We start from the raw sequence: 14,793 nt of genomic DNA, 5'->3' as shown, positions 1-14,793 counted from the left end.
AGGAATAGAAAAAAAAATAGCACGTAATTATTTTATTTTATGATATTTTCTTATTCTTATTTTTCTGACATTTTATTGTATTCTTCTTCTTAAAAATAAAGTAATTTCTCAAGTATTTATATATCTAATCAACTTATTTTATCCTCTTTACTTTTTATGACTTGTTATAGCTCAATTCAATACCACGACACATTCTTGGTAATTCTGAAAATTAAAATGATGAGTTCATATTGCTTTGGAATCTGAATATCGAACCTGATTGCAGTACAGCGGTAGCCAAACAGGGTTCAGATCAATGAAGCAACAGAAGCATAGGCCCATTTTCTTTTTCTTTTTTTATTTGTCATTGCCTCGGCCTAACACCAAACAGAACCTTTAATAACTCTATCAAGTTCAACGATATTGTTTCCTAATTCCTACTCCTCTAAGTTGCTTTCTGCACCTCTTTTTTTTAATTTTGGAATGACTATTCTAAATGTAAAATTACATTTCGAATTAATTACAGATTTTTCCTTCCAAAATAATCCAACCGAAAAAAAGATACAGAAAACAACTTGAAGATGCAAGAAGCAACGACCTCTACCAAAGGCAAAGAGTATCTGAGAAGAGGTGATCCAGTAAGGTATTTTAACCAAAACAATTATATATTTTCTGTTTGAACTTAGCATTTTTAAAATAAAGTATTATCTATTTTTGCTTCTGATTTTTTCCGATATATTCCCATTGACGTATATTAAGAAACATTAAATATACTCTGGTAAGTATTTTAACTATTTTAAAAATTAAATATTGAATAATATTTATGTTTATTTTAAATTTTTTTTTTAATTTTATGAACATCTATCTTTTTTTTTGTTTGATGTACAATGGTTGCATTAAAGTTCAAACTTATATAAATTATCCTAAACCTTTACAACTAGATTCACCCTAATGTATATGAAAATACAAATTAAAACCAATTTACTTAACAATTAAGAAAAAAAATCCAAAAGGATCAGCGCAATGATATAAAGTCCCGCTGCGTTTACATGAGTGAAAAAGACCTATTTAATAGAAGAATCCATGTTCGATTCTTACCTCGTGAAAAATTTCCTTGGATTAACGACAATCACATATTGTGAGATCCAATAGATTGGAAGACACTCGTGATCTTTGACCTAAGACAAAAAAAAATTAATAAAAGATAAATGTAATATCATAGGTTATTTAAAACATCCAATCCAAAGATTAAAACATCATAATAACCTCTATTAAAAAATTAAAATGACACATGCAATTCTTGTACATAACTATTACATAATTATCATGTGTCATTCACATTACACATGTCAATTAAGATTAAAAACATCATTTGCTCTGTATTAAAATTAATTTGAATTATAAATTTTATGTTATAACATGCATAAAGAATCAATAATTTTTAGAAAAAAAGAATTATACACTGATAGTGTACAAAGTTTTTACAGAATTATCCAATTATAACATAAATGCATAATAAATTTATTGACTTTTAAAATAATTATCTTAAAGTAATTCAAATAATGACTTGTGATTGAATGATGGTATAAAACTGTTTTGCTCCCCAAATCCATGACATTAATCTCGAATTTTTATATATGTGCTAAATAAATACATGTTTTAATATCTAATGTACATTAGATTTAAGCACAGCTACATGCATGTACTCATTCATAAATATCGTATGGTGATTACATAGAAAAATGATATTCATATTTTTTTTTTTTACATTTAGTGAGATCAGAAAAGAATAAAAAAAATGTTATAAATATTTTTGATATAATAAAGAGAGAAATAAAAATAAAAAGAAAATGTAAAGATATTATATAAATATATTAATAACATTATTATTTTATACGAAAATGCCCTTGACCTACACGCCTAACTAACAAAATTCTTCTGCCTGCTAGAAATACCCCTGGGACCTTTTAGTGATACTTTGATTTATAATGAGATGCCAAACAAATAATTCATACTAACTATCATTGCACAGAAGCAGAACTGTACTTCATAATCTTCATATATTATATTTATATCAGAACCCCACTTGATCAAGAAACTCACTTCTCACTTGCTAGTACTATGAGCAATGCACCAGTCACCAGAGCCACACGTTTATCTCTCCCTACAGTTCATACACAAACACATGCGATCTGGATAGCTAGAGCAGAACACTTTTACAATTCATTTAGTTTGGTTCGATCCAATTAGCAAAGAAAGAAAACATGATGGTCGGTTTCCATATTCTATTGTAGTTTCTATTCATAATCTTGTTTGCAATACCAAAAAAAAAAAAAACAGAGAAAAAGTTGTTTCCATTGGTTGGGGCCTGCACTAGAAATCTTCTATCTGATTAGGGGGAAAAAATTCTGGAAGAGGAGAGTTCTTCATTTTATTACTATATTATAATCATTTAAATGTTACGTAATATAATTATATTTTTATTTAACTAAAAAAGTTAACAAATAATTTATTTATTTATCTTAATCCAAATAATTTAAAAAGATTATCTTTTTTTTCTTACTTCGTTTTACTTTATATATTATTTTTTTTATTGAATTCATTCAAATTGAGTATTAACCGTAGGTTAATTATATATTTAAATTTAGTTTTCTTTTAATGAAGCCATAAGCTGATAATTTTGTTCGATTCATGTAAGATTATTATTATGAATCTTTATTTAGGTTTGAGTAAATCAAACAAAAGAAAGGAATATGGCTATTAAAAATTTCCAACTAGCAGACAAAAGCCTTCCTGAAGATCCTGTCCCTTCACCCTGCTATAGTGCCATGCTATGGTATCTAGTATCTAAACTGCATAGTGAATAGTGAATAGACTGCACACCCCAATGCTACAACACTGTTAACCTTTTTTATTACTACAATCATTCAATGTGTCTAATATTTTTAATTGTGGATTTCATGATAGCATTATTACGATATTTCACATATTTACATAGTCATATTTCATTTAATATTTTTATTTATAGTAGTATTTTTTGAAATTTTGATAATCAATTCTATCGGTTTTTAGGATCAACGATTAATCCTATAAAAAAATATGAAATTTTATAATATATTTTATTTTCACTCATATATTTTTTTTAGAAACTTCTTAGAAAGAGATTAATTATTTCATAACCATTTCAAGTCAAATACATATAACTATATAATTTTTATGTGATAAACCATCAAAAAATAAATACATTTTATTTTTACAGGTAATATCAATTAATTCTTTTAAGTCATCAATTATACAATCTCATATTTATACAGTCTTTTAATCTCTCTTTCTATTTGATTCATCGGGTATTTCAATGAACATATTTCCCTTTCATCACTCAAAAGAATAATAATGAAAAAATTCAAAGAATTCAGCTTTGTACAATCATTGGTCACGCCGGTGATCCAATTGTTCCAAAAAATACAGCCATCATAAAACTAGTTTAGTACCAAAATAAATAGCATGGTACATCTAATCTAAATCTGCCAAGAACAAATATACATCATCATATCTGGAAATCATGATATGCATCACATGGGAAGCACCAGGGTGGATTCTCAGAATTTGGATCGTGCAAAATTAAAAGATCCACTTAGCTAGCTATATATGCATTGTTGCATAATAATAATGTGAACTAATAGCAAGAGTATTATGATTTTACAACATAGATGGAAGTATCATCAAAACGATTGACAGAACTAGACACAGAATTGTGGCAGTTTCTGGGCTGTCTTTGTTCATAAAGTTAACAACATAATAATAGCGAATCATTCTACTTGCAAAGTTTATTGTATGTCGGTTGGCTATGCAACATGTCCTAAGATTTGGGATTATTTTGTGACAATGGGCCATCCCCTTATGAAGCCGCCAATGCCACGTCTTTACTTTTTTTTGCTCATCCACCAATTTACCCACTTTACTCACTCTCATTCTTTCTTCTTTTTTTTTAACTTAAGGCATCACTCACACAAACAAATGCCAAGTACAAAGATGGGAGGCTGAGAATAAAAGTACAACATAGGATGCTTGGTTGCACTGACGGACGGGTCTAAGTCTAGCAGAGTTGGACGTAGGGCCCAGGGCCCACTCCTGCCAAATCCAACCATTTCTTGCGCGTTCTTCAGTCTGCTTGGGCCCACTCCACAATCTAGGGCCCATAAAGAACTTGTGATACCTCAATAATGAATAGTACGTTAAAAGATAGCAGTTTTCAGGCACAGTACGTCACAGCTACCGTCATCACCTAAAGCACCACATCGGGACCTAAGTATAGTTGGCCATTTGGGTAAAGCTTTGAGAGTCGTACGGGGCCTGGGCCCGAGGCCCGTGATTCTTCATTATGAAAATACTTCACTATTTTTGATTTTAATTTCCTTGGTTTTCAGTCTAGAATACGACAGCTCCACCCCCATGCGGGTCCTACACGGACCCCAAACCTAATTGTGGACCGCTCAATGTGGCTCTCCTCGCTCTGCTTGCTCTTTCTCTCGATTTTGATTGATTTTTTAAGATGCTTTTTCTAAATCCATTGTCATTCACATGCACGTCACAATGAAGTGGGATTAGCTTAAAATATCTTTCTAATCATCACCGCAACCTTCCCAAACCATCAATTAGTACCTACGCAGAGTGTTGTGTTGTGTTGGTTCATTCAATTTGGTGTCATTATCATCATTAATTCATTATCTGCAACCTTATTTTCGCAAATAATTACAACTTGTCATGGTGTTCCCACGTGGAGGGAATAGAGACAGCATATCCATGGGCCATGTTCTTCGAGAATCTTACACGTGGTGGGTAGTAAGAGGTTACAGAAGAAGATAGTTAACTTGCAGTACCCACGTGGAGGGTGGGATCTTTATTGGATGCATTTGGCGTAGTCAAATTGTATTGTTATAGTAATACAGTACGAAAAACAGACGTGGACATGCATTTATCCCTTGTCTCTACTCTTCTATTCGTTAATCCTTTACATTTCTATTTCCCCTATGATTTTATTATATAAATACTAGTATATGCACAACTGGTCACTATCCTTATTATAACTGCGTAAATTATCTATAAATGTACCTTATTTCACTACAAATAGATTATAAATTGCATGCAAATTGCAAACCATTGAATATATAAACACGCTTTATATAGTTATTTTTTCAACTCCTCCTAGCAATTCATTTCACTGTTTAGTGTAAACAATTATATGCTATCAATTTCTGATGCTCATCAACAATTGTATTGTTTTTTTAAAACAAAAATACACATTTATTTTAATGTAGTATAGTAACGAGTTGGGGCTTGTAGAATAGACTAGTTTCCTAGAACGAGAAAAAGTACTCATATTTAATGCCTAATCTAACTTTAGACAACATCGTCTTTGAAAAGAAATTAAATAATGTGAAAATTAACATAAAAAATATAGAAAAAGGTAAATTAAAGTTTCAAAAGTGTTTTCGATATATTTTTTTATGAATGAGAAACATAAAAGGACAAGGAACATAAAGGAATAAATTAAACTCTTATGAGGGTAACACCTATTTTATCAGCTAGCAAGAGGAGATCCAACTGACTCGGGCAAGCAGTCCAGTTCTTGAGTCTTTCATCATGAGATGTACCATAGTTCGCGAGTCAATTTATGCAAGCATTTCCTTTCCTCTAAGGTTATATATTTTTAATAGTCTTAATTGAAAATTTTAAATAAAATATATGCAATTTTATATTTAAAAAACATAATTTAACATTTAATATTTTCTACTAAATAGTTAGAATGATTAGTAGATTCAACAAAAAAATGATTATTAGAGAAACTAAATAAAATATTTAGATTATTGTTTCGAGTATATTAATGTATTTTAGTTTTTAAATAATAACAAAGAAGTTAATATTTAACATTTTTTGGAAAAATGATACTATCATAAATTATAATAACCTCATGAAGGATGGTCTGGTTGACTAGAATGATGCCTTCAAAGATACTTGAACATTTTAATTAATTTGCCTTTTCGTTTTAAAATAAGCAATATAGCATTGGATGGCACATAAAAACCCGTTCATTCATTCATATTCCAAACCAACTTGTTATTTTTTTTTTCCTTTTTAAATTTCAGCTTAGTGGAAGAAATATGTGAAGCCTCAAATGTCAATAGCAGTGACCATATGTAGAAAAGATATAAATCTCTTTATGCCAATTATAGCGACCAACAACGAAAATGGGAAATTGATAGAAGAAGCGAACGTCAGTTAGCGGAATTGGATTATTGCATTGATTCTCTTCTCTTTCTTTTTCTCTATATCTATACCAATAGAGAAAGACATACTCAATTGGATAACTATTTTTTATCTTTACTTTTATTAGGCCATTTTATCCTTTACATTCAAAAATAATTTTTATTTTAATAATAATCCAATAAGTATAAATGTATCTTAGACATATTGTATAGTTGTGATCCTCCAACTTCATTCATTCATAGTTTCATTCAACACATCATATAATATAATATGAAACAAAGAAATGTTACCTAAGAATCCTTCCACGATTGTTCCCGTGGTGGCTCGCCACACTCATGTCGTGTCCCCGCATCAATGCTGCGCCTCCGTGGTGCAAAACAGAGCCCACACCTCATAACTACTTAACCAGTTTTTCAATAAGTTAGCAATATGGTAAAATCACAAACACAAAAATTAAGAAAAACAAAAAACAAAAACTTAGTATCAATAATCGCAACCCAGGGATTGATGATAGTTTCAGATCACTCAAACCCTGTGGCTAAAACATTTTTGAAAAAAAATATTTTGAAAATTGGGGAAATAAAAAAGAGGAACACGAAAGAAAATGAATAACAGAATAAGGGTTTTAACAGGTTTTACTTACGGTGGAAACTAACGGTGATGTAAGAGGAAGCCCGTAAACGGAGCTTTGGATCTCACGAAAAAGCTAAGTTAAAAATAATGATCTAAAAACAAGAAAATTGGACAGTTATAACAAAAATAGCCAAAAAGAATGTAGTGGAGACATCAAATTTTATTTTAAAAAAATTAATAATAAAAGAATAATGAATTGAAATTTAAAATTAAAGAATTGACAGTTTTTAAATAATAATATTTTTTGAATTTTGAAAATAAAATAAAACAGTCAATTCTCAAATGATAGTGGTTTTCAAATAACTGTAATTTTTTCCGTGGAAGTTACGAGAAGAGGTGATCACTTGAAGGTGGGCTCCGTCTGTTTGTAGCAGTCTCCTTCCCAGTTAAATATAATTTTTTAGTGTTCCCAGTTAAATATTAAATAAATTAGTGGGTACATGTTTATGTGACTACTTCCTAAGATGCAGATGGTTGCAGAGAAGAATTGGAGGGTAGGTTCATAGTGTTTTCAAGTTCTCAGCTATCATCACCGACGCTCCTGTTGTACCCAGGAAATACGATCTCAGTCTCCTTATCTAAATTAAAAAATTGACAGTTTTTATATAATAACATTTTTTCATTTTAAAAATAAAATAAAACAACTAATTTTCAAATAATAGTGATTTGTTTATTTTTAAATAAGAAAAGAGTAATAAGTTAATTTTAAATTTTAAAATTAAAAAATGACAGTTTTTAAATTATAGCTGATTTGAATACCCAATTTTATCTGTAATAATTATTATTTTGATTTTTTAAAAGAAAAATAAACAGAAAAGAAGTATACTTTTATGCTTCTACTATTTACCATTATTTATTTATAACACCAAGTTAACATTACAATTTAGTAATTAATTTTTAATAATTATTTTATTAAGTAGTTATAATATTATTTAGTAACAATGTATAATAAAAGAAATCGTTATAATATATTAAATTTAACACAACAAAATACGATAGTGTAATAAAAATGTATTAAATTAGAAAAAAATAATTTAACTCAAACTAATATTCATATCCATTAAAATGTGGAATATATTAATTTTAGCACAATAAAAATTACACAAAATATTAAATTTAACGTAATAAAAATACATACACATAGAGTGTATGTGTTTTCGCTAATTTCTCTAATTAATTTGGCTAAATGGTCCCACAGGCCATGGCCATCATAAATGTGTTATTTCCAATAACTCAACGTTTAATATTTCATATTTTTATGTAAAATAAAATTAATCAGGCCTGTTAGGTCCAAGAGATTCTTCAGAATTAGAGCAGATACGAAAGAAAAATTATAAAGATATGGCTAAATAGTTATTTTAGTTTATGATTGTATACCGCGTTGATAAATTTGTTTTAAAGAAAAATATAATTTAATCTTTATTTTTTTTAATTATTGCATGCATAACATTATAATAAGTATTTTAAAAAATAGGAAAACAAATATAAATTAAAACAAACATAATAATAAGTATAATTTGTTTATTGGTAAAAAAATTATAATATGAAAGTACCTTATCCAAAATACAAGACTCAATCAAAAAAATGAAATTAATTCTTAAAAAAATCTAACTTGATTTTGTCACTAACTAATATTATCACAATATAAATTTCATAGTAACTGAAAAATTATATTTATTAATTAATATTATGTTTATTTTAAATTATGCTTGTTTTTTTATTTTTTTAAATGTTTATTATAATGTTATACTTGCAAAGATTAAAAAGGTGAGAATATGAAAATTAAATTATATTTTGGATAAATAGTTATTTTTATTTAGACGTGAACAAATTCATTCCTGAATGTCTCACGTAAACTCTCTTGTAATTGACAAAAAATTAACATGTAGATGAATTTATCTCATTTTTTTATCAATACTATAATGACTATTTATTTAAAGAGGATAAATATAACATCTTTATGGTACAAGCAAGATCCAAACTCGTACTCTTAAGAGATTATAATTTGAATATTTACTAATTACTGGTGTCTACTAATTTGAAAAGATTAGATTTATTATATCAAATTAATAGTACTTATTATAGAATACTAATTAAAAGTATACAAATAAACATTTTTTTATCACTAAGTGTATAATATTTTCTGTTTCTTTTTATAAGACGTTTTTTTAAAAAAATATTTATTACTTGTTATAATATTTTTTAAAAATATTTATTGTATTAATTTTTTCCCTAAACCACTCTTTATTAATTAATAAATTTTTATTCAAAAAATAATGAGATAAACTTCTCTCTCGCATTAGAATTAGAATGGGAGAAGATGAATAACCATAGATTATTTAATTACTATTCTTTCTATTAACATCAATTAATTAGGTAAGAAGGAAATAAGTAAAAAGAAAGATGATTAATTTCAAAAAGATTAAAGAAGCGTTCGATAGGAGAATAAATTTTTTGTTTCTAAAAAACCATCATATTTGGTATTAATTTTTTTTTTTAAATATCATTTAAGAAAATATTTAATCAGTTTCTCACGAAAAAAATTCATAATGAAAGGTAAGAATTTTACTTTTTTGAGTAATTTTTCTTTTACTACACTCAAAGCATCATTTTAATATTTATTAAATTTTTTAATGTAGTCAAAATGTTGTGCAACTTTTTTATTCCTATAAATTTTATCTTAAGATTCCAATAATCAACTAAACAAATTTCCAAGAAAACATGATTCTTAAATATGATTTTTTTTCTCTTACCAAACATTCTCTAAGGATAATTTTAGAAAAATCATACAAAATTATTGACAAATTTAATGTTATTTTTTTAGATCACAAATATTCTTCACCTAAATATAATATTGTTTGAATCAGGTAGAATAAATATGAGTGACAAAACTTTTCCTACAAATTTAGTATCATTAACTAAATCAACCAATTTAATTAAAATTATAAATTAGTTGAAATATTATTATAAAAAGAGAGGGAGAGAGTATTTAATAATATTATTAGTATAGTTTTAATTGGTATGCATTATTGATGTACCAAGCTTTAACGAAAATATGTTATTAATTATTGATAATTTGTCCAAAACCAAGGTGGCATACTGTTTCCTAACTCTGTTTCATGCAATTCGATCAATAATTCTAAAAAATCAATTACTAATTTTATAGTAGCTAATATATCTTTGAGATCCTCGACCACATATCCTACTTAACTATTGTACCAAACCAAACTCCTTTGTTATTGTTTTCAACAATAAATGAGTAAAATTTTTATGTATAAAATGTGATATTAGTTAGTGGTATTTTGGACAAAGAAGTCATATTCAATTGTTGGCAAAGAAGTGTAATGGGGTGACGAGGTTGTTGTTTGAGTAGTATCTATTTTGAATAATGGTTACATTAGTTATTTTGACGGTGATAACGTGACAGCTTCAATTTTAACCGGAGAAGATAGGAGGAAATGCAGACAAAATGAAATGAAGGTGAAACTCAAATTGAAATGAAATTAGTTAGAGAGAGAAAGAAAAAAAAAAGGCTATAAATACACGTCGACCGCTATGCTCACAGCTTATGCCAAAGCAAAACCAGAAGAAAAAGAAGAAGCGCCAATGGCCAAGGGTCGCAAATTCCCCACCACGACCCGAACCGACCGCTTCTTGGGAATGGGAACCTACTCCTCCCAAGCCTCCGCCGCCACAGACCTGTCGGAGTTCCGGGAAGAGGACGTGTGGTCCACGTCGGAAGACCGTGACAGAGATGTGAATGCCTACCCCGGCGAGTGGGAGGCACTCGCGCCGCCGCGTCGTCGGAGCAGCAGGGAGCTGCAGGGGCACCGCCACGTGGGGGGTTTGTCCCTTGCGTTCGAGGATGGGTCCGGTGGTGCTGGTACGAGGATCGTGCACCACCAGTACCGCGCGCAGCACGACGCCGTTTCGCACCAACACCAAATGGCTACGTCAGCACCCGTGAACGTTCCCGACTGGAGCAAGATCCTCCGGGTCGACTCGCTGCACGAGATGGACGACGTCTTCGACGACAACAACAACGAGTCGGAGATGGTTCCGCCGCACGAGTACTTGGCGCGCAGCCGCAAGATGGCCGCGAACTCGGTTTTCGAAGGGGTTGGTCGCACGTTAAAGGGCCGCGACATGAGAAGAGTTCGCGACGCCGTTTGGAGCCAGACCGGGTTCGACGGCTGAGTTCCTCGCTCCGGTTCGCTACTTGTAATTCAATCGATAAATCCTTTATAATTACTATTATGGTAATGGGTGGTGGTGGTGGTTAATTAAAAATTTTGGGGAAATTTCAAAAAGTGAAACAAATAGGATTTAGTTTTTTGGGGTTGTTATTAAAATTGGATGGGTGATGGGTGGGCAATGATTGGGTTCGGTGGATTCGGGTTAAGAGAGTCCGAGTCTGTGGCCAGTGAGCCTAAGCATATATATTGGTGGGGAAAAATGGAATTTGATCAAAATCACTCTAGTTTTGTTTTTGGATAAATCTGTATTCCATTTCCAGGTACCACATGTGGAAGGATATGATGTGATAAAATCTGAAAAGGAAAAATCACTATTCTGTTTTGGGATAAATTTGTATTCCGGTTCTGCTTGTTAGCAGTACGTAAATCCACAGCAAACACATGGAATTAGAAAGGTATCATTCATTTAACTAGCATGTAATCCAGCCACACCTTTGTTTGTGTTCTTAAATCAGATAAAATTGAGGTGTAAATTGTAATAATTAAGAGGATTTAGCTGGATTGGTTGATTTGGATGTATAAATATTATAAATTATCTAATACTGTATTCAATTCTTGTGGGTATAAAAAAAATTAATAACCTAAGCTTGTGGTGAAGAATTTAGGTTTAAGAAGATTCTCCCACTACATATATTTGAAAATAGATGAAGAATCATTTTAAATATATTAAGTTTCAAACAGAAAATTATTTGGTCCAAAGAGTTTAAAATTTATGAAAATATTTTAGAATCTCATAGAAGTCAAAATTGAGACTGTATAAATTTCATGATATTGAGTTTGACTCCTAATGTAAAAATTCATGCAATAAATTGAAAAAGGTTCACACTGGTTATTTAAGTAAAATTTTAATTAAAGAACAATATAAAAAATATAAGATATTGTACTTAATTTTGTCAACTAAAATATTTGTCAATAAAAATATAAATTATACAAGTATTTAAAATTTATTTGATAAAATTTTCTTTGATAATTAGTAAATATTTGATTGTGTGACGTCTAATTAATGTTCCACTGTTAAATAGTAGTAGTACTGTAGCATTTGAAAGTTGGATGAGAACCAGACAAACTTGAAGCATGATGCATGAAATATCGTCTAACTTAAGAAAGTGCCCAACGGAACTTGGTTCTTATGCAAATACTCAGAATAACATATATTCTCAAAATTACCACCTTTTTGAAACAAGAGCTTAATTTTTATTTATTTAATTTTTAATTATACACGCACACAAAGGGCTGAAAAGTCCCAAGACTGGTTTATTTTAAGACCATTGCTTGTAATTGGGAAACGACTCTAATTTTTTTATATGCATATTTTTTACACTCAGTTACATTAAAGAAAATAGTGATGTTCTATAATTAAAAACAGAGTTTTACCATGTAAATTCCACTGAGAGATTGAAAATATTGATAAAAAGGTAACATAGTTAGGAATGTTCACAAATCCGGATGACATGTAAACCTAATCCGATCTAGATAAATTAAATTTGATTTTTTAAGTATTTGGATTAAATCCAATCCGATTTAATTAAACTCAATATTAAATAGCTTGAGTTTGTATTTTAGACCTGTAATCCAATCCACTCCAGACATATATATTATTTTAATAATAATAATATACACAAAATCAATTGATTTCGAAATGAGATGATTTTTTTTACAATTAACAGATTGATCGATCCAAATTCCAACCAGTTTGATTCATTTTTTTAAACATTCATCCGAAGGCAAATTTTTAGTACTGATATGCCTTTCTTGGATTATAGTTTAATAATAATAAATTTTTTATATCTATAACTTAAAACTATAATTATATATATATATAAATTAAAGATAAATACTTTTTTTCCTGCGATAAATACTATAATTAATCTTTTTAAAAAATTTATTTATAGACAAATATATAATATTTAATATATCTATAGACAAATATATATATTTTTTCATTTATTTACAATAGTTTGTTCTAATGATATTTTGTTTTAATTTTAAAATTGTATAATTTGACTTTAAATAAGACTAATATAGTATTAGGATTACTATTCAGACATCTAGTATTGAGAATTAGGACTAGTAGTTCTTGAGGTAATATTTTTACTGCTTTAAATATAATGGTTGTCTAAGAGAGGAACTATTGGATATTTAACAAACATGTAAAATGTGTGCCTTATTTATTTGCATTTTGTTTTTGATAAAAACTTGCAAGGAGTGTGGCGTGATGTTATGGTTGTCCGGCATTGCAGTGTTTGAGCAATTGTCTAGCATCGGATCTTATGGCTCTCCAAGTCCAATAAATTGCACTGTTTTTAGTTTTACTTTATATTATACTATTATATATTGCTTTGAGTTTTATTTTATATCACTATTGCCGGATGTGCCGTGAAGTACTTCACATGAGAAATACTTTTAAAATGGTGATATATATTATGTCTTGAATAAATTAACCATGGACATAAAAGATATTAATTATAAACTACAAAACAATTCAAATTTTAAAATTTTAAAAAAATCATCTGAGACTAGTACACACTTATTATTTAATTTGTTTTAAATTTTGCAAAATATTTTTTTAAAATATTATCATCCAATTGACCCAACTTAATCCATCGTGATCGGATTATTTTGAATTAGGTTTGGTAGAAAAATTCTCAAATCCAACTTAACTCAATTTGAAATTTTTTTAATCTTATCTAATCTATGAGTACATCCCTAAGTACAGTTTACTAGGATAAACCTTTAGCAATAATTTTGATTGGAGAACATACCTTTTTTTATTGGAGAACATACCTTTCTACAGTATTAGAGATCACACTTAAGGAATAGTGATACATATTCTAATATAAAATTATGATTGAGATTAATTAAAAACGTATTTCAAATACCATTAATGGCTTAAAATTACTTTTACATAATTTTAAAACAAATAACCATTCAGTGCGAGAAAAAATTCCTTTTAGAAAAAGAACATGGCATTTTTTTGTTTTTAGTTTGAATTTCACATTCACTTAGGTACGGAGAGTTCCACAAAATTTTCAGTGAAATGAAAAAAATATTTTTTAGATATGTAAAAAAATTTAAATTTAGTTTGTTCCATTAAAACTATAGTGCGTCCATGTGATAAGTCTTCTAGCGAAATATAATATATATATATATATATATATATATATATATATATATATATATATTATCATTTTTGTTGTTACAAAATGGAGTATTATATATAAAGAAAAGTTTAGGCTTAAGACATACAATTAGATGAAAACGTGATATGGACTGTACATTGCACATTAACTCCTCTTTATTTTAAACTCATATTCTCCGCATAAAATCTTAAACCTCTTTCTATAATAATCTTAAAAAAAAACTTTAATAGCTTGTCAAATAGAGGAACCTACCCATAGGCATTAAATCCAAATTGCTATATATTCCATTATAAAAAATTTGTGAACAAAAACATAGGGCGACCCTGGTGAGAGAGGGACACCAAATGCTTTTAATGGAAAAGTGATGGATGGTGCCACGGGATTGGTACAGGTTAACTAGGGTCCAAGAGTGGGAGTGAGCAACATTAGGACTAAATAAAGAGACTGAAAGACAAGTTAATGGTTGCACCTTCTTTCGCATGAAAATGACGCAACTCATACATGTTGGGCTCACAACT

At 29.0% G+C, this 14,793-nt stretch overlaps 1 protein-coding gene across 1 annotated transcript; it reads left to right on the top strand.

Annotated features, from left to right (window-relative positions):
* The first annotated feature begins 10,346 nt into the window (after positions 1 to 10,346).
* On the top strand, positions 10,347 to 11,466 carry LOC100813375 (uncharacterized). Its single transcript, XM_003550443.5, has one exon. The coding sequence runs from the start codon at positions 10,435 to 10,437 to the stop codon at positions 11,074 to 11,076; it is 642 nt and encodes a 213-aa protein (XP_003550491.2). The 5' UTR covers positions 10,347 to 10,434; the 3' UTR covers positions 11,077 to 11,466.
* Positions 11,467 to 14,793: the final 3,327 nt, after the last annotated feature.

The sequence above is a fragment of the Glycine max genome, chromosome 17 (genome assembly GCF_000004515.6).
Source record: "Glycine max cultivar Williams 82 chromosome 17, Glycine_max_v4.0, whole genome shotgun sequence".
Lineage (NCBI taxonomy): Eukaryota > Viridiplantae > Streptophyta > Magnoliopsida > Fabales > Fabaceae > Glycine > Glycine max.
This window is presented reverse-complemented; position numbering and strand designations above follow the sequence as displayed.